At 38.7% G+C, this 22,087-nt stretch overlaps 1 protein-coding gene across 4 annotated transcripts in view; it reads right to left on the bottom strand.

The window, feature by feature from the left end:
• KSR2 (kinase suppressor of ras 2) overlaps positions 1–22,087 on the bottom strand; it is a 287,053-nt gene that overhangs the window by 76,707 nt on the left and 188,259 nt on the right. For all 4 annotated transcript variants that reach the window (XM_072142484.1, XM_072142493.1, XM_072142503.1 and 1 more), the window contains 5 exons: positions 20,184–20,352; positions 16,905–16,991; positions 15,089–15,155; positions 10,747–10,795; positions 4,233–4,600 (listed from right to left, as the gene is read on the bottom strand). In XM_072142484.1, coding sequence (XP_071998585.1) covers positions 4,233–4,600; positions 10,747–10,795; positions 15,089–15,155; positions 16,905–16,991; positions 20,184–20,352 — 740 coding nt within the window. The remainder of the gene's footprint in view (positions 1–4,232; positions 4,601–10,746; positions 10,796–15,088; positions 15,156–16,904; positions 16,992–20,183; positions 20,353–22,087) is intronic.

Raw genomic sequence — 22,087 nt, 5'->3', positions numbered from 1 at the left:
TCAGGAGTGCAATATAAGTATTTGGGGATCCCTTTTCTAGGTCATCTAAAAAAAGAAACTTCCATTGAGTAGAATCATTCAAAGACTATGCCTAAATATACAAAGACTTAGGAGACAGTCAGAGAAGGTCATCTAGTTTTATAAAGAAACCTTCCATTATGATGCACAAGATACCAAATAGTTGACAAGTGAAAAGTGCTGCAGTTTATGATGCCGTTTATAAATATAAGCCTGGAGATTTTCATATTCCGGGGATAAATTGTTTATATATGTACATATAGATATAAGTCCATATTCTCTAATAGTGTAGATACTACTGCATCTCATAATAGTTTATCACCTAATGAATCCTAGATGGTTTACATTAATCTCAATGAGGTAAATCAGTGACACATAGAAATAGACCCCTGGTTTTGATTAACTACTTGGGTGCCATAGAAATGATGAGATTGAAAAATGGAAAGTGTCATTCAGAAAATACAAATACATTACATTGTGTAATTTTTCACTTATAATAATATATTTATTATTTGTTTCTCTACTAATATTTTATATTAGTTTAGAATACATGAGTATCCAGCTGTCATTCAGAAAATGTATATTACTCGTGAAATAATATCCTCTTTAATGTGGTTCTGAAAAATATCATGTAAAACTAAATCCATAGATATGTGTCGGAGTCTGAATAAAGTGTCAGAGCTGTTCTAGCATTTCATGGAGTAAGCGGTGGATAGTCACACGCATGGATAAATGGCCAGCTGGCTCACATGAAAAGGATGAAAAAATAATATGTCTTCAGTTTACTTTTATTATAATCACTGGGATAATGTATATTGTCTGCCATTAACTCAGAACTTTTACAGTACATTTACTTGTAAATTATGGAAATATTCCTATTTTGTAGATACAGCTTTAATGTGAAAAAAGTATAACGTGTCTTCCTTGATAGGAGCTTTCTCTCAAGGTGATACATGTATTTCCGACATTGCGAATATTCTCAATGCCTAAACCCAAAGGATGAAAAATAAAGTAGAACAGGTGTATAGATGTAGCATTTGTGATCTATAATTCTCAGACCTAGGTCATATAGGCTTTCTCCTTCTATGACATAAAAGACCTGACATTTCTTTGGGCAGCTGTCAGTCTGCTTGTTCTCTACAGTATTTGTGTCCAAAAACAACTGCCATGGGAATGTCACTGCTCTATTCGGCAAAGTGAGAGAGGCTCTTGATGTGCGCCTTTGATCAGGCCTTACTTTCTAAGGCGTTACCCAAAGGGATAGCTTCAGAGACATTTCCCAGTCCAACACACGTTCATTCAGCATTCACAGGGGAATGGGGACATTCTGCAAATTCATCAACTAATGGGAATAAGACTGTCTGATAGAGCCCTAAGGTGAACTGACAAAAAGATATCTGATATTTATGACACAACATATTATTTTTCACATATATTATACTGGTATGTAGATTTTCAGATGGTGTATGACCTAGTAACTTTTGTTGCACCAGTACACATCATTACAGTACAGATTGTGGCACTAATATTAATTGAGTAAACTTCTGCCAAATTATATGATAGAAGGAAATATTTGTTGGAAACCTCAGCTTCATAATATTAGTTTATGATGTGGGTTGTTGTAAGTTAACTACCTTACCTCTGAGACATCATTATTCTTGTTTCAGTATAGTAATTGCTCATACTGCAATACTGTTCAAATCCAGTAGTTTTCTCAAAGGCCTTCGACTTTTCCTGTTGGAATCGGTTCAATTTCTAGTTGCTGGTTTTCAACTTTGCATACGGTAGCTTGTTTTCTCACCTCTGGGCCCTAGGGCTCTTATGATTTAGGGTCAGTATGTAAGGTTTCCATTACGAATTACTTTAGGGACAGTGAGAGTAGAGTAAGTAATGATGCTACAATCTAGTAAAGGGGATTATCAGAGTTGAAACCAGTCCTCTCAGACACGACAGGGAATATTAACTGCCTAAAAGATAGACAGTGCAAAGTTCTGTACCATTGTCACATGCTAGATGGTAACACTTTCTAATCTTAAGTTATTATTAGTTGTTTTAATGTCAAGCCGGAAAATGTGCCATAATTTATCACATTTATGGCACAACGTGTTCCAACTTAGCCTTACCAACTTTTATCAGGGCCATAGCTTTTTGCTCGTTGAAGAGGTTGCCGTGGGCCTACTACAGCATGAGTTTGTATATGTAGCAGACATGTGGCCATGGCCAGGGCCCTTTCCACAATTTTTTTTCAATAAAGGATATGTTGCTCCCAGGAAATAATAATGCATATTCAGAGATCCTACATAACAGAATTGCCCTCAAATTGATACCAAATAAAAATAACAACATATCGACTACAGACAGTGGCAAATTAAGACTACCATAGGCCCTGTATGGAGATTGCGGGCCCCCTGTGTAATGAATATATGCAGCACCCAGTAATACATATATAATATATATATATATATATGCTACGATTCTGTTCGACTCTGCTTGCTTGTCTTTGTGTGTTGTCTATCCATCTGTGTCCTAGTGTGAATAGTGGGCTATCCCTGACTTGTTACCTGTCCGCTCCACCATCCAGCAGCTGCCAGACAAGCGTAGTCTTCCCTGTCCCCATGCAGGGTCTCTCAGGGTCCGTTAGTTAGTTTCCTGATGGGAGTTTGGTCTTATTGGGGCGGTTTATCTGCTTTAGGCACTTGGTAGCTGGCATAGGCACTGCAGGGTGAGTTCGCCACTGTTAACCCAGTTTGACAGCTAGTGGCAAGCCTGGTTGTGGTTGCGCTGTTTGTTCGACAGATTTTGACAGACAGGCTACTTCCCTCCCCACCCCCTTTTACAGAATAATATATTAACATCAACATTAATTCATAGCTATCAACTTCATAACCGTAGAAAAAGCATTGATGGGTGATTTTTATCTGAAATTGTCCCTTGTGATTCATTTCCAGTTGGACACTCATTATACTCCTGTGTGGGAAGGGTCTTTAAATATACAGACTAATATTCCCAATCCCAATTATAATGATTCCATCTAAACAATTGTTATCTCTTAAACATATTTGCTGGAAATGCATAAAAATTAACTTTAGTACAAAACAAAGACCATAAAGTTAACACAGCATACTTACTATAATTGTTCTGTAATCATAAAAAGACAGGAGGACATGAATACAGTAATTATCATTCTATTCCCTCTCGAGAGAACATCATCAAAGGCAGTGTGTGGGTCACTTGGTGGATATTTGTATACATATTATAATAATTAGCATACGAGTTAGGATGGAAGGACATTTTTAACTCAAAGCTAATGGAATACTGCCAGCCCTCATCAAGATTATAGAGCATAAACTCCAGTCGCCAAAATTATAGAGAAATTAGTTGGATACCTACTAAAATGTCCACTTCTTTTACATTGACGTATCCATACAATTAATGTTCAATCACCTGTGGACCATGAGACCAGCAGTGTAAAGCTGACTTCATACTCAGGTAGAAGCAGTGCTAAACAGTGATGTCAAATCTGGGTATCACATGGTCAGTTTGGGAAAGAGCTGTAATACCAAGCAAAGCCAATGTACTATGTATTATGCTTTTCTTAGTGAGTAATGAAGTGGCTACAGCAATTGTCAGAATGCTGTGTGGTCAGTATAGGTGATAAAGAAAAACTATGTCTTTAATGCATACACCACATTAAAGGATATCTACCACCCGGATGGAGCATTGTAAACCAAGCACACTTACATGCTGGTGTCAGAGTCCGATTTTTATGACCTTGTTTAAAAAAAAAAAAAAAGGCTGTTAAAATTATACAGATGAGTCTGAGGGGCTCAATGCTCCATTAACACCTATGGAGGCTGGAGCCCCTCAGACTAATTTCCATAATGTTAAAAAGACTTTTTTTGTAAAAACCAGAGCATAAGAAGCTAAAAGAAGAGCAGATCCTACCAGAAGGGGCACACACCAGTATGTCAGTCGGCTATTTTTAAAATCTGTGATCCTGATGGTAGATGTCCTTTAAAGGAATGTTTTAGTGGCAGGAGGCAAAAATTTAATTAAATAGCAAGAGTCGTGTCCAGATAGACCTCTCACAATTACAGCATCACTACTGTATACTGGCGCTCCTCTCTCATGTTTGTTTAATACAAGACAATCTGAATTACATGACCGTATAATTTAGCTGTAACTGCTCATGTGAATGGAGACATTTGTATTACCTGGTGATGATTGCTAGATGTGGAGGGCTCATGCAGGCTCCCATGAATAGTACCACATTCTCATGTCGTGTTTGTCGGTAAGCCATCACCTCTCGTTTAAATGCCTTTAACTGGTCTTCATTATCCCGTTCAATGTCAATGAGCCTAATGGCCACTTCACCATGCCAACGTCCATGGTACACTAAACCAAAGCGTCCTTTGCCAATCATCTCCCCAATTTCCAGCTGCTCAAATGGAATGTCCCATTCTTGCAGGAATATGCTGGTTTGACTAGCTTTGCGGGGAAAGTTCCTGGCTGAAAGCAGCAAATGGTTCATCTCCTCAAACTCATCTTCTGACTCCTCTGCTTTCTCATTGCTTTCTTCATTCTAAGAATAAATATCAGGTTAAGTTTTTTTTATTTAGAGTAACAGTAAAACACAGATAACTAATAAGAACAAAATAATTATGTATGTGCTAAATTATTCAAAATTATACCATTATAATGTCTTCCTATGCTTCTCTTGGAAGCTAATACCAAAAAACTAAGCAAAAGGGCAAAGCGTGAAATCTACTGTGGTTACTACCATGATGGGCACCTTATGTAGAGCTGTGTCTTACTGTTACCACTGAACAAAAGTTTTGAAGTGATGGGCATCTGGACTGAACAGACATCTCCATATAGAGTTACATTTAGTTTTGCATGGGAAACACTAAGCTATAGTTTGTAGACAATGTAGTGGACGCAATAGGAAACAGCAATCCCTCATCCACTTTCAAAGTCTTATTCCAAAGCTATGGAATAAAACTTGGAAAATGGATCAATGAGTGCTGCCCCTTCTCCACATTTCTGTACCTGCTGTGTCCCTTGACATATGGACCTACCTAGGGCATACACCACAACCCCTGGTGCCATACAGATGCTGGTTCACACCTTTTGCACAATGAATCAATGGTTCAATTCCTAAAATAAATAATGTAGGATATCCTTAGCAGGGATGCCCCCTTAAAACAACTCAATTTTTATTCACAGGTGATAAGTTCCTGATGGCTCCTGATGTTACACAATTTTCCAATATACTCACAGTTTTCTAGATCTCTGCTTTTTGTCATTCTATGGAAAGCTTCTATGTTTACTTCCAGTGGATAGAAACCTGTCCATGGTCACACAGGTGCATGGCCCGTTAGAATCACAGAGACTAATCAGAGCCGTGTACCGGTGTGACCATGGTCAGATTTCTGTCCACTGGAAGTAACATAGAAGCTTTATATAGAATGACAGCAAGCAGAAATCTAGAAAACCACAGGGAATTGATACAGAAAGTATATTGGAAAATTGTATGACTGTTTGAAATGCAAACTAAAAATTAATTTGCTGAAATGGGAATACCCCTTTAATGACCATAAGAGCAGGGGGGTCACATATTTCTTGTTGGAAAGGAGCAATGATTGCACATCCACACTGCCAGTTCATGCTACCCATATTGAGCTACTGAAGAACGCTTGAGTTGTGAAGTATATTTAGGACATCTCATGGTAACCCAAGAAAACCCAAAATGTGAGTACAGTATATGGTAAGTCAATGATTTCAATGAGAATAATAATAATAATAATAATAATAATCTTTATTTATATAGCGCCATCAAATTACGTAGCGCTTTACAAATCATAGGGGACATATACAACTATATTACATTACAAAGAACAAACAGTCATATAGAACAATAGGAGTGATGGCCCTGCTCACAAGAGCTTACAGACTATGAGGATGAGGGGGTGACACAAGAGGTTGTATAATGGTCCAGCCATTCTTTATAAGGGAACAATATAAAAATAATTTAATAAATAATTTACTAAACAACGATGTTGCTGCTTGAAGCAGCCATCAGCCGCCATCTTATTTACAGGGTCCTAGGTGAAAAAGACTGCAGCCAAGCCTGGAGCTTGGTATATATCAGCTGTTTGCCAGATAACAGATAGGATGGATTAGTAAAGGGAGAGTTGACATTTCATGCAGTTAGCGAGTGTGATAAGCTTGCCTAAAGAGATGGGTTTTAAGAGCACGTTTGAAGCTTTGGAGAGTGGGTATTAGTCTGAGAGTCTGGGGAAGAGCATTCCAGAGAATTGGTGCAACTCGGGAGAAGTCCTGGATACGTGCATGGGAGGTTCGAATTAAGGTAGAGATTAATCTAATGTCACTGGCAGATCGAAGAGCACGGGAAGGGCGATAGACTGAGATGAGAGAAGAGAGATAGGGAGGTGCAGCATTATTCAGAGCTTTGTGGATGAGGGTTATTATTTTAAAGTGAATACGGAAGGAGACAGGTAGCCAGTGCAGTGATTGGCACAAACTGGAGGCATCTGTGTAGCGTTTGGCCTGAAAGACGAGCCTGGCTGCTGCATTAAGAATAGATTGTAGAGGAGAGAGTTTAGAGAGTGGAAGACCAATTAGTAGGGAGTTACAGTAGTCTAGTCGAGAGTGAATAAGTGCAACAATTAGCATTTTAGAAGTTTCAAATGTCAGAAACGGCCGTATTCTGGAGATGTTTCTGAGATGCATCCGGCAAGAGCGAGCAATAGATTGAATATATGGTGAAAAAGAGAGGTCAGAGTCCAGCACAACCCCAAGACAGCGGGCCTGCTGCCTCGGTGCTATAGTGATCCCACAGACAGAGATGGAGAGGTCAGGGGTGGTTTGGTTAGTAGATGGTGGAAAGACAAGAAGTTCAGTCTTAGAAAGATTAAGTTTCAAGAAGAGAGAGGACATGATGTTAGAGACAGCAGAGAGACAGTCACTAGTGTTCTGGATTAAGGCAGGGGTGATGTTACGTGCTGAGGTATACAGCTGGGTGTCATCAGCATAAAGATGATAGTGGAAACCAAATCTGCTGATGGTTTGTCCAATGGGGGCAGTATAGAGAGAGAAGAGAAGAGGACCTAGGACCGAGCCCTGAGGAACCCCGACACTGAGAGGAAGATGAGAAGAGAAAGATCCAGAAAAGGAGACACTGAAAGTGCGGTCAGAGAGATAGGAAGAAAACCAAGAGAGTGCAGTGTCCTTTAGGCCAATGGAGTGAAGCATCCTGAGGAGGAGCTGGTGGTCCACAGTATCGAACGCTGCCGATAGATCCAGGAGAATGAGGAGAGAATAGTCACCTTTGGATTTTGCAGTGAGGAGATCATTGGAGACTTTAGACAGAGCAGTTTCAGTGGAATACATAGAGCGGAAACCAGATTGTAGGGGGTCAAGGAGGGAGTTCGCTGAGAGATAGCGGGTTAGTCGAGAATAGACCAAGCGTTCCAGGAGTTTGGAGATGAAAGGGAGGTTAGAAACTGGTCGGTAGTTGGTAGCATTGGATGGGTCCAGGGAAGGTTTCTTTAGTAAAGGGGTAACAATAGCATGCTTGAAAGAAGAGGGGACGACCCCAGAAGAGAGAGAGAGATTGAAAATTTTAGTTAGGTGAGAAGTGACTGCTGGTGAGAGAGACTGTACCAGATGTGAGGGGATGGGGTCACTGATGCAGGTAGTGGGGCGAGCAGAGGAAAGGAGCCTAGACACTTCTTCCTCTGTGACTGGCTCAAAGGAAGAGAGTGAACAAGATAAGGTACCAGAGGGAAGGGGATTGGAGGGGTGAGTGGATTGAGCAATTATTTCCTGGCGGATACAATCAATTTTATCCTTAAAATAGGCGGCCAGATCTTCAGCCCCAAGGTCTGTGACAGGTGGCTGCACCTTTGGTGTTAGTAAGGAGTGAAGGGTATCAAAGAGCCTTTTGGGGTTGTTAGAGAGAGAGGATATGAGATTAGTAAAATAGACCTGTTTAGCAAGGTGAAGGGCAGAGTTATAAGTTTTTAGCATAAATTTGAAGTGTAGAAAGTCTGCAGATATACGCGATTTTCTCCACAGACGTTCAGCAGTCCTGGAGCACTGCCGAAGGAAACGAGTTTGTTCAGTGTGCCAAGGTTGCCTGCGTGCGTGTTGAAAATTTCGGATAGTGAGTGGTGCCATCTCATCTAGGGCGCTTCTGACAGTGTGATTATAGTGGTTAGTAGCCAGGTTTGGACAGGTGAAAGAGGAGATTGGGGACAGTGCAGACTGTAAGTTTTCTGTGAGTTTATGAGTATCTATTGCACGTGGGTTCCGATATGAGTGATGGGTGGAAGGCTTCTGAGAATGAGAAGGATTATTGAAAGTAAAAGAAAGGAGGTTATGGTCTGAGAATGGAGTCATTATAAAAAAATTTCTGCTATTTTTATTGACCTATGTTATCTGAGCAATAAAGGTGTGGCTCACAGCACCTACTTTGATGTGCTGAATAAAAGAGCTACCTAAGCACCAGCCCTGTTCACTGCATTGAAGCCCTACTCCTATTAGATGCAGTACCATTCTAGACCACTGCATAGTAGATGAAGCTGTGCTATGTCCATCTCTTCATTTACTGAATGATGGACATGGCAGGAGCCTCACTAATCTAATATTGTGCTAATATCTGTTCCTAAAAGTTGCGTTCATTTCTTCTATTTCCAATGGCAATTTATAGAAGTTTGAAGTCTACTCTGCAGATTGCCCCATAACTAACTGTAGATAGCAAGGAGACCACTTGGCAATCAACTTAGAATCAGAATATCCTTCAAATGTTTGGTCTATATCCTGCGGAATAAAATCAGGATAAAAAATGGAGATCAAACGATTTAGAAATGTAAACAGGCTGGTGATTCAGGGGATGAATTATTTATTTAATTCCCACTTTTCCATCCACTTTAGTTTTACTTCTGGCCTTAGCTTTAAATATTGGTCACTTGATATGTCTGCATAGAAGTATAAAAATATCCATCTTTAATTTTTGTTCCTCAGGCATTACAATATGTATTCAATGGCATTGTAAAAAAAAGAAAAATAAATATTTCATATTGGAACATGTCTTGTTTCTAGTTCATTGAACTTTGCATAAGACCACACAACAGAAAAATGATCAGTAAAGTTTCCTGCTGGGACATCAGACAGTACTTCAAAGGATTTTGGGGGGTCACGTCTAAACTAAAGAAAAAGCCACAGTTTTGCCCTAAGCGGACAGATTTCATTCGTATTGTTTTATTTATTTATTTTGGGATCTCTGTAAAAACATCTGAATTTGAAATTTTGTTATTAATATTTAAAAAAGAGAGAACAAAGCACTGTGTGGAGGCTTAAATAGGTTCAATTGAGTCTATGAAGCTTCAAAGAAACTTGTAGTGACCAACAACGCATGTCGGGTTATTTTTTGGACCCTTACATTTAGGCCCCGAGCTTATTTATGGGTCAGGAGAGCCCTGGTGTGTCTATGGGACATAGAGTTTACATTTTTGTATACATTGTCCTTTCATTGCGAACAAGTCATACTATGTGAGGACATGCTATTTGGCCTGACTTTCATAAATATGTCTATCTATGGACTAGTGTTCACTGTGCAGCCACCGGTATAAAGGTTCTCCCTTTAATCGAATTATCTGAATTTATTTAGAGATTTGGGGTGTTTTGCTACATAATCTTTTGCTTTTTCATCACCTTTAGTTTTGTAAAAATTATGAAAGTTTATTTATGATAGTCAATTTGATGTACAGGATTTCAGTACAATTGTGAAAAAGCCCTAAAAATGCCTTATGTATACAGTAGTGACGGATTCTGAGACCTTGGAGGAACCTTTGCATACCAAGGTAGTCCCAGGTTATATTTCTGGTTTTCTAGATCTGCTATCATGTTTTCATTTTCTTAGATGATTAATGGTACTTGAATATAAATGTTAAAGCATAACTGTCATGTAGTATATACAGTCCAATCTTTACCAGACTAAACACTGCCCCAGGACCTGGACTCAAAGCATCATATACATATTGGAGTCACCAGGGAAATACAGTCCTATACTGAAAATATAATTCCAGCATGGAACCTTTTTTCCACAGGGAGGCAGGATCTCCTGGCATTTTATATGACTATGGGTCTCTGGGCAGTCTGTATGTTACAGACTGCATTATGCCAGTGTGAACAGAGACTCAAATAGGCAGTCTCATTAGCGACTGACAGCCTTTATAGTATGTACGTCCATCAAAAAAGTATCAGGAGTGCCAATTATAATCACCCTGTCTACTATTCTTCTGTGTATATATATTCTTTAAAAGTATTTCAATGCACTTTATGGAACATTGAATGAAGTCTAGTTTGCTAGGTTCTGGACTGTCCTATCCTTGACCTTGTTCAGTTCACTTCAGGTTATTTCAAAAATAATAATTTATGTAATAATAATATATGTAATATATAATATAATAACTAGTATTGAAGCTAGCACTAATAAATATTAGAGAGAAAAGTTTTATAACAAAGCCTAACGCTGCCTGCTTCAATTCTATTATAATGTACTCAACGCAAATAGCTACATTATTCTAAACATTGTGTAATGTGACTATCTGATAGTTTGAAGGATTTGTACAAAAAGTAAAAAATATGAAAAACAACATTCAACTTTGCTGTTTAAGACACAATACAGTATTATCCTTTTACCTCAGATGTTGGCTCCACTTCAATTTGAAGTAATGGATTTCCTTCATTACTGGAAGACATAATAAAAAATTCAGCTAATTACTGATATTTGGGTGATGTCATGGGAAAAGGACAATTAACATAATAGAATTTGTGAAAACTGAATTTGTGTCCATGAGTTTGCTTATTAAAGTTGCAAGTACCAGTAGATTTAGGTGTAATTTTTAAAAAAAAATTCTAATCTGTATTTTCAGAAGAATAACTTGAAGCAACTAGACCCCAACTCCAACGGTGACATCACTACTTCTGTCAATTCATTTGTGCTGGGATATCACTGAGATTTTTTTTTAACGTGGTTGGCCACCTATAAAAAAGTTTAACAAGGTAAGTTAAACTTCATCAGAATAGCCCTTCTGTCTGACGGAGGTCAGAGGTTCTGCTGATCAACTGCCAGAGGCTTCCAGAAAGGTCTAACAATGTAAATCTTTTATGTGATGTCCTATTAGGGTAACCAACTTAACCTGTTAAACTTTCCTAAAGGTGGCCAACCCCTTTAACATGACAAGACTTTGTGCAGTATTACAAAGAAAAGTGGTGCAGACAGAAACAGACTAATCTTTTCATGGAAATAGTGTTAGGCAGTTTGCCCCAAATACTGATCTGTAGAAGAAACAGAGACCTTAAGATAATAATCTCATTTCTACACTCCTTTCCTGCAAAATAAGTTGTGTTCTTCTTCTATTTCATGTCTATCTTGGCACTGAAGATGTATGTATCTTACATAAATACAGGATAAATATGATCCCACTAGGTGGTTAGTTACCTCTGTGGTGTTCTTTTGTGGTTTTTATGCTTTTACAATGCTTTTACAAAAGTTTTTTTTATGAGAAAAGATATTTTATGGAACGGCTTTATTGACATTTAGCCTGTTTCTGGGAGAATTTGAAATAACTATGAAAAACTTCAGAAATCTTTTCTGATAGTAATGAAAGTTTCCATTACCGGTATATAAAAAAGACCAAGGTTTTTCAAGGTCTAGCTCCCCTAACCTATTTCCTTTGGTTCTTTTGCTTCTTTTTCATCACTGGTAGACTGTGAACAGACTGTAACACTTTGCATCGCATGATTTACAAGTTACTAAATCTTTCTGGCTCGTGCACTGCATATATTTATAGGGATTTCATGCAGGTAAAGTATTTGCTGTCAGAGGTAAAGCTCATTAGAAGATGTAATCATAACTATTTGTAATCCACGTAAAACATTCATTTGTTCCTCTAATACATTCTTTCCATTGCCAGTCATTTCAATGAGAAATGTCCTAATTCTATTCCTTCCCTTCATCTTATTTAGTTGCTCTTGTATATGTTACAAATACACGCTTAGTAGTGACCCAGTGTGGGACATTTCACATTTACAGTATTTGGAGCCCTGTATTATAAGGCTTGGTGATGACCTTGAACTAAAATATTTCTATCAGGTAATAATGTATAAAATTAGGTTATAGGGAACCTGTCAACAGAAATAGACCTAATAAATCACTACCAGTACCTCAACAAGGAATTTAACAACTTCCAGATAATGTTTTTTTTCAATGCCCAATGGTGGCATCATCCAAAAATAAAATCAACTTTGAAAAAAGAAGTATAAAATGAAGTAAGGTGAAGTGGGTTTTATAAAGCCACAGAGAATTCAGTGACCAAGTCAAGCTCTCCCCACCTCAGAACCAGCTGGTGAATGTTGTTCCTGGACATAAGGCCATCAGACACAGCAAGAGAGGCTGGAGAGCTTGACTTCAGTGCCAACTTCTCTGCCTCTGAATTCCAGGTCAGAGGATAAGAAAAAAACCTCTTCCACCTGCTCTTGCATCCTAGTAGTTTTCCAGTAAACTTCCTTTTTTCATGTCTAAAATAAAAATGGTGCTGTATTGTAAAAGTTTTGATGCTGCAGAAAAAAACAGTACGCAGAAATGTGAATAGGCCATATCAGTACTTCAAATATAAGGGAGAATCCATGCCAAAGTAAAGAAGATATCAATATTCACAAATGAGATTGAAGTACATAGGATATTTATCACACCTGAGCAGAGATGATCGTGTTTGCATTCTGCTTTTGGTTACCTTATTAAATAAACCTGATAGTGCCCGTTTTGCATACTGGCAGGATCGGGTAGTGGCTCTAAAGATAAAATGTAAATGAAGAAAAAAACAGAGGTAGGAGCCCTAGTTATTGCCAAGTAATTTTATTTTTTCTGTTTATACAGCTGCCCACACTGCACCCTGCCGGAGGATTAACTTATATTGGTTCTGTTATTTGGTCTCTCAAGCTAAGCACTAAATCGCTTTTTATGTTTTAGTCATTAGTTGAAAAGATGGACATACGGCTCTAAAGCATATTTATGGAATCCAGACCTGTAAGAAGCCAACTGAGAAAATAACTTTCAAACCCCACAAAATAGTCAGACATAAACATATGCAAAAAAAAGAACAAACATAGCTTGAACAGAGAGATTAAAAATTCAAGAAATAGTGCAGAAATGTCCCTATATTTGTGATTAGTTACAATGACAATAAGGCTAAAGACCATTAAGTTTTAGGTTCATTTGGCGAAACTATTTAAAATGTTACATTTATACACCATTCCTGGTTGAAAGTGGGCAAGACATATTTATCAAATGTAACGATTTCAGAAAAGAATTTAAAAAAAATTATCCCACTCTAGAGGAGGTTGGCACATAAAAGTAAAGCAATATTTTGTACAAAAGTACTGGTCTTAATACTGGTCTTAAAATGCACATAATTTATAAAGCACTAATGTTCCATAAATTTGGCACAAATTACAGCAACAAAGACTACAAGAAAATGAACTTTCACAAATTTCTTCATTTAAAAGGCTCCCTGCATGTGAACGTGTGAAATCTCAAACAGCAAAGACGGACCTGTGTGTCACTGAGGTCCTTTAATACACCAATGATAGTAGAAAATACTACAAACATGTCCAGGAATAGGACCAATTTGTGTCCCAGGCAGTCAGCTTACCACAGCCATGTGAGCCCATAGAAAAATATTTGTTTGTGTGCTATCCATGAAAGCAATGTACAGCACATAGACCCTATGCACACAAATGTAGAATTTGTGCTCTTCTCTATCCATTTTTTTTTATATTTGTTCCATCATTAATAGACAATGGATTGATTATATCATTTCACATCTCCTTAGCAAACATGCTCTTTTCCTATAAATAATATAGCAGTATTAAAGGGAATCTGCCATCAGAAATTGGCCTTATATACCACTACAAGTATATCGTCAAGCAGTTGAACAGCTTCTAGATCCTGTTTCTTTTATGACTCATTGGTGCCTTCATCCAGAAAATCAGCTTTGAAGTTGGATGTATAAAGTCAGGGAGGCGGAGGGTTTGAAATTAAAGTCAAGCGCTACCTAACTTTGAACACCTACTTCCACATGATTGACATTATGCGCCAGACTTCTGGAGATCTGATCAATGATGTCCCTGGACGCAGGACCATTACAGTGAAGGGAGTATTTTAAGTCATGAAAAGCTTGACTTCAGTATTAAACTCTCTACCTCCTTGACTTCATAAAACCAATTTACTTCCCACTTTGAAGTTGATTTTCTGGATGATACTACCACACCAAGCAATGAAAGAAGCTGCTAGGCTCCTTGACCACTTACTGCTAGTGGTTTATTAGGCCTCTTAAGTTAAAAAAATAATAACAATTTCAGAAATGAGGGCTTTTCCCTGAAAATCTTTTCCTCTGTAGCTGTGGGAGTGTCACTCTTGGTGGTATGTACAGTATGACTGAGAAAACAGACCATCTTCTCTATAGTGAGTGATACCAATGATTTTCACTAATGAATGTTAGACCTAAAAAAGTAAATTTTTGGTTGTATTTATTTATTTTATTTTTTTTGGAATATCCCTTTGCTACCCTTTTCATATGTCCCATTAAAGAATATAGACGTGATAGCGGATGTGATATCACATGTTAGATCAGACAGAGTTTAAAAACTACTGACAGGCAATGGCTTCCCCTCCTAAAACGACATATATGCATATAGTGTAACATTATAGTGCACATGTTTTTCCAGTTGTGCAGAACTTCTTATTGGTGACCCTGCAGTAGTAGGCATTTGTTTTCATCACAACAATAGTGCAAATGCAATAGTTCAATAGTTCACATTGAGGAAGGTCAGAAAACAAATCTAAATTAATACTGTATAGATATCCTAACATTGACATGTACTCTTTTTAACTAGGCAAACAATGAAATGTTGGTTACCATCACATGAATGCATTAAACACAACATAAAGAGAGGGATGGTAGGTGTAGACAGCACTTACACTGGATTAGAGTTTACAGGATGAAGGATTACTTGAGGTGCTCGGGGAGGGACTTCAGGCACAACATCTACAGGAAATAAAAAAAAACAAGACAAGAAAACTCACATGTCTAAACTATTGTATATATAGTAAAGTCGGGTACATTCAACATTGATGACCGTTCTGGCAAGGTGCCTACTGGAACCAGTTTCAGTTTTAAAAACCTATATGTAGTGATCAAGTCTACCAAAAAACTATTATGAATGTATTTTTGTTATTGTTAGGGAAACAGAAGCTACCGCCACTGAGGCCTCATGCTGATTGGATAAGCATTCATCTGTTTGCGGAAGTTGAAAGAATTAGTAGAGGGCCATCAGCCATTGAATCCATAAAGCCTGTTTATTGTTCAGTGGAAACCATTCTGAGTTTAGAAATTTTATCAAAATTTATCAAAGGATTAAAATACATGCTTTATACGTCTATATGAAACTAAGATAACTTTTGTATAAAGTATGTTAAATTTAAAATATACAATATTATATACAATACAATATGGACAAATATACTGCCAAGAAATACCCACATGCAAATATTTACAATTTGTATGTTGCACAGTTTTTTAAAGGTGACCTCCCAGTTTTCTAGACATTCCAGTGTTAGTAAATAGTTGTATTCTTCATTAAAAATCCTTTATAGATAATGTTTTCTTACAACTCTGCAGTGCTTCTAGAAATTACTGAAAATAACTTGTATGGCTGCACATGGGCACACTGAAGGGTGATGGTAGCCCTAGCTATCAGCTAACTTATTTAGACAGGTGTAAATTTAGGCCTGACATAGCACCACAGTTGGCTAAAGTTGTATAATACATTGGGGCTCATTTACTAAGGGTCCGCGGAGCGCATTTTCGTCGGGCTTCCCGACAATTTCCGGGTTGCGCCACATTTAATAGGGGATTTTGCCGCACGGGGTCAGATTTTGGTGCATCGGCGGCGGCTTTCACACGGCACAAATCAGGGGGTGGGCCGTCGGACGGACCGATGGATTCGGTTAACGCGCGGGATTTAACATCGGAAATTGTATCACAAGACACGCACTTACAAGCACTTGGAAGAGGAAGGTGAACTCTGGCGGACCTCGGCAGATGAAAGAAATTGCGTGCACGAGCTACGTGAATCGAGCCGGACTTCATCTTCGTCGGACCGTCCGGATCGGATATTGCGACAGGACTGGGTAAGTAAATTTGCCCCATTGGGTTCATCGCAAGGCTATCTGGTCTGGGATTAAACCATTAAACTTTGTGTAGTTGTGGTGCAATTTAGTCCACTTTAGCTGAAATAATGTCCTTGTCGAGCGTTCTTGTCGAGCTAAAAACCTTGAGTTGGCACATTCTTTATAACGCTTTTACTTCATAAAGAGTTGAAAATGTGTCAAATTTCACAAATAGAATGTCAGATTTTGGCAAAATTTATAGCAAGGTCTAGGTACACAAACAATTCTTAGAAATCATTCTTAGAGCTTAGTTTAAAGTAAAAATAGATTATACTATAAAACTGACGTATGATGACCTACGAGAACAAAAATATAATAATATTGAAACATATCAAACATCGCCTGAGGTTGGTGTTCGAAAGCAGGGAGTCTAATTCTGAATCACACAACTAAACCATGGTGTTAAAATATTTATCAAAAGCAACACCAACCAAGATCAAGGAATAATGGGAGCAACCCTATTGCTCAGCTCTGTAGGGCCTCCATAAATTATCATCATCAACTATCTCACCATAATGGTATTATTTTTTTACTGAATAGAATATAAAAACAATGACAGTGTTACCTGGAAATATAAACTGCTGTTTGTACTTGTAGTAATGAGAACCTTGCAGCAAGGATGAGGTACATGGATGCGAGGTGCTATTCGACCCTGCAAAAAAACAGAACATTTCATGCCAAAAAGGTTTTTTTGTAGGGGGGTATTAAAAACCTTGTACTATATTAGGATATGCTTTATCCAGCCCTTAACTCTACCCTCTAGCATACCCATACAGTATAATACCCACTTTAATATCCTCTAATACACTTGATCCAACTGTCAATGACCTCCACACAATAAAATGGCCACTTGAGTGGCCCTTGCATGGAATGCCTATTTCCTATGACACCCCAAAAATGCATAATTCCCATCATCACATCATGTCTGCCTGCCTCAACCACATATAATAGCAGCAGAGGTTGAATGGTCCAGAATATCCATCCACCTGCCTGGGGCAATGGGATGCCAAAATTGAAAACCACCTTGCTAAATCCAGGATCAAAAGCCTCTCACTCAGCTAAACCAGATCCCTACACTTTATGGAGGAGACCAAATCATGTCGAAACAGTGTGATCTTCAGATCCTTCTGGAATATATATACTGGCTTGGCTTTAATCCCACATTATGTCAATAGGCTTCTTGTCAGTCATGCTTGATGTTAATGGGTCTTTAAAGAGAGACATTGGTTTCCTTGTTCCAGCCTGCAAAATTTAATTTGCATATTTGCTAAATCCAGGACGGTTGGCAGAAATGTTACATTGTTAGATTTTCCATTCTTACAACAGTCAAATGGAAGGCATCTAGGAAGTAGGGCTCGTGTATTGAAAATTTTGGTTAGGTAGGTGAATTATGGAAATATCAAGTATAAGTAATTCTGGATTTCGATAACTGTCACAAAAAGAAAGCAACACTTTTATAGCTGGATAAGCTCCGAATCAAATGAAGTCTCATCTTTCAGATGAGGATGGCTTTGTTAAGGTTAATATAACGGGAAGATAAGCATAAAATAAGAACATGTACCCAAGTTCAGGAAGTTTTGGATGCTGCCTCATAGACAGTGAATACAAAAAAGTTTGACATAAGGTTTTTTGTTACAGGTAAAATGCTGAAATATTATTCAAGGTGAATGCAAACGTTTTCTACATAAAACCATCAGAAATTAATTAAACCTTTATTAATTTATGAGGAATTAATAAAACTTTTTTGATTAAAGCTTATCATATTCTTTTGTTTGTCAGCTGATACAATCTCTGTAAAAAGTTTAGTAAAAACAGTGCGTTCCATTTTTTTGTACTAGTCCCCACTTATATCCTGTTCATAAAACAAAGCTGCTTTTAGCTTCTGATGGTGGTTAAAAGAATGAGTCAAGACTTGGATGAACAAAAGATACAAGCAGGGGATTTCATAATATTATCCAGCAACCTTACACTTTCCTTCATCAGAGTAATATAAAATACCAGGACGCTAAATAGCATTAGCTGTACGACTGCCGGAAATTGGATCTTAAAGAGAATGTATCCCTAGAAAATTATCTATACTGTTAAGCACATTTTTATGTTAAACATTTTTTAAAAAAAATCGATTTTCCCCCATTTTCCATGTTAATGACTATATTTAAAAAAGTAATTAATCTTACAATTTTCAATTTGTCACTTAAACAAATGCATACCACCTTCATGTCCTCTGTTGTAGGGTTATGTCGGATTCCCGAAATGTCCTGATAACAGAGGGAAAAAATGTATCCCTTTTTTTGAACAAGCACTCCATTCAAACATTTGGAAGCATCAGATTTTGTCAAGCACATCACTTGGTTATCTCCACCTCTATCATAGACATGGAAATTAAGTTCTAGACATGCTTGAATACGGTGTTCGGAAATTTCAAGCACTACCTAAGAACTGAAGGGAGCAACAGGATGCCTGCTTGACCTGCTGCTCTATCAATTACTGAGAACGGGACCCCTGTTTTCCAGATTGCTAATGGAATTGTTGAGGGTTCTAGCAGTTGGACCCTCACTGTTCAGCTTAATGTTCCCTATCCTGTAATAGTTGGTACAACCCATTTAAGCTTGATTTAATTTTACCAATTATTTACTTAAATAATCAAGCTGAGTAATTTGTCGGTTATTAGAGAGGTTTTTTTGTATGGTTTAATATGTAATGGCTTATTCAGACTACATTTTTTCACATCTGTATGCTATTAGTGATTTATATTGATGGAATACTGATCCATTATTTTCTATGGGATTATACAGACATGCTTTCTCACATGATGCTGGGGAACCAGTTTTTTTGCTATGTAAATTTTCAAATCATCCTTTTTTTTTTTAACAAGTGGTAAAAGCTGATGTGGATAGAATACTGACAAAACATGGACCTAAAATTAGTGGGAGGGGACGTTGTGGCTGTGAAACAGGCATCTGAATAAGCCTTAAAGGGAAACTACCACCACAAATCTACCTATAAAGGTAGATCGGGTGGTAGGTGGATCAATGGGATGTGAGGATAGCCCTTTTAAGGGCTAATCCTCACGTCCCCGCACTTCTTTAGTAACTTTTATTTGACTTTTATGGTAATTTTATTATGCGGCTACTGGGGCGTGGAGTAGCCGCATCTGAGGTTACATGGCGCGGCTACTCCACGCCCCGGTAGCCACTTTACCCCTCCTACTCACCATCTTCGTCCGATCTCGTCCGACGATCTTGCAGTCTGCGCTTGCGCAGAACAGCAGGCCCGTGCCTGCACGGTCACTGCTCCGAAGCCGGGGCTGCACAGGCACGGGCCTGCTGTTCTGCGCATGCGCAGCCCCCAAAGATGGTGAGTAGGAGGGGTAAAGTGGCTACCGGGGCGTGGAGTAGCCGCCTCGTGTAACCTCAGATGCAGCTACTCCACGCCCCAGTAGCCACATAATAAAATTACCATAAAAGTCAAATAAAAGTTACTAAAGAAGTGCGGGGACGTGAGGATTAGCCCTTAAAAGGGCTATCCTCATGTCCCATTGATCCACCTACCAGGCAGATTTGTGGTGGTAAATTCCCTTTAAGGACATACAGGCTGGGCACAAGAAGCATATGTGGGATACATGCATACTGTTTATAAGATTTACATCCATAAAGCAATCTGTAAAGGTGGGTGTATATACTACATCCTCAATGCTCCAGCCAACATTTAACACAATGTATCATACTTAAACCAGTAGCACCCCCTCACATGAACAGTATCTATTGTAACCTTTACTGTGTCAGAAATATAGCACAGGATTAGGTTGGGAAACTCTTTGCCTGTCCCAGGTGGGCTTTGGTACCTGGTAAGTTGAACGGCTTCTGCTGGCGGGTGCATTGTGGGGATGGGTGGAGAGGAGAGGGTGGGGTGGCGCTTGGGGGAAGCGGAGGAGCAGGTGAGGACGGTGTGGAGGATGTTGTAGAGGAAGGGTTGCTGCTGGAATCTGGCTGGTAGGGCACTGGAATATGGTCCTGGGAAAACAAAAAAGAGATAACACATTGGGAAGCAGATGAGAGGAGAGCAGACACACTGTGACATATTGGAAAAAGTCCATTAGCATCACCTCCTTAATAAAATAAAAGTGTAAACAATATCACAATATTGTATTAAAAGGGTATTCCCATGAAGACAAGTTTCTAATTCACTAATTCACTGTTATTAACGAAAATACATCATTTCACAGATATAAGTCCAACGTGTCTGTATCAGTCCTGCTGTACACAATTTTAGTTGACCCTAGACACCACCCTGTAACTTCTGACTTAGGGTTGGACTGCCATCTTGGATTTGTATTTGCAACGTGCTGATCATACATCTCTCTGCTGTGTGCCTGTACCCTTCCCCCTTCACGCAGCTCAGAGACACTCACATCCTGCCAGGAGATTGTGAGGAGAGAGAGAGGCTGCAAACTACAAACTACAAGGAGATAAGTGATCCAGGAGAAGGGGGAGGCAGGCACATATCAGTAAGATGTAGCAGAGCTCACAGTGTAACAGGGTCAAAGTCTGTCAGCCTAGAGAGTGATAGGAGCTAAAATAGCAATTACACTGAGTAAAATTGTAAAGTAAGGGGTTAAAATGATCTTTATTGTGTTAACATCACTAGGGGATTGAGATGTGAGAATTTTCTTTCGTGGGAAAACCCCTTTAACTACAAAGACGCAAAGCTAATGTACATATTTTCTTCAGGTATTTAACTAAGGATAAATTCTGGTCGCCCATTTAAATGCCAGTTTTTCCTTGGCGAACTTCAATATTCAAACTAGCTCCTTTTCCATTACATGGAATTAAGAAGCTGAGATGTATAACAAGAAGGAGTTCATTTTGTAAGAGTACAATGATGTACAGTATAATGTACTATAGCATCACTTCAACAATTTACAGTCACTACTGTTTTATGGAAAGGATTCAACAGTGCTAAAAGACTATTATCCCAGCATGGACTCCATGGGGCTCATTTACTAAGGGTCCGGATCGTGCATATTCGTTGGGTTCCCCGAATATTTCCGATTTGCGCCGAATTGCCCCTGGATTTTGGCGCACACGATCGGATTGTGGTGCATCGGCGCCGGCTTTCACGCAACGGAAATGGGGGGGGCGTGGCCGTCGGAAAACCCGACGGATTCGGAAAAACTGCGGAATTTAAAAAAAAAATTGTGTCACAAGAATAGCATTCACATACACCGGGACGAAGAAGGTGAACTCCGGCAGACTTCAGCGCAGCAGCGACACCTAGTGGATATCGGGTGCACAACCTTAGTGAATCCCGGCAGACCCGAATCAGCGTCAGAGGATGCGCCTCTGGACCGAGTTAGTAAATGAGCCCCCTTGAGTTACATGGAGGTGGTATAGAATAATGCGCTTTATACAACATTTTGGAGTCTTGGGTGCTTATTCTCATCACACCAGAACATCAAAGTAACCTGCCATGTCATATAAAATGCAGTACCTGTGTTTACTACAAACTTGATGTCTGTAAGTTAAACTACTGACCACTGCACCATTGGCCAAGCATTGTCCAAAAGGTTTGCTTCAAAAAATGATCTATTCGAAAGAGGCAGAGAATATTTGATGCAAAAAAAACAAGCCGATGTTTTCCATCATTTAGACACATTTCGATTTCTCACACATTTTCTCAGTTTTAACAGTCCTCCTCCTCACCAGTGTTTGTTTGTTTTGTTATTATTTAATTTTATTTATATGTAAA

The sequence above is a fragment of the Engystomops pustulosus genome, chromosome 1, assembly GCF_040894005.1.
Source record: "Engystomops pustulosus chromosome 1, aEngPut4.maternal, whole genome shotgun sequence".
NCBI classification, from domain to species: domain Eukaryota; kingdom Metazoa; phylum Chordata; class Amphibia; order Anura; family Leptodactylidae; genus Engystomops; species Engystomops pustulosus.
Note: the sequence above shows the minus strand (reverse complement) of the source record. Positions and strands in the feature narration are given on the sequence as shown.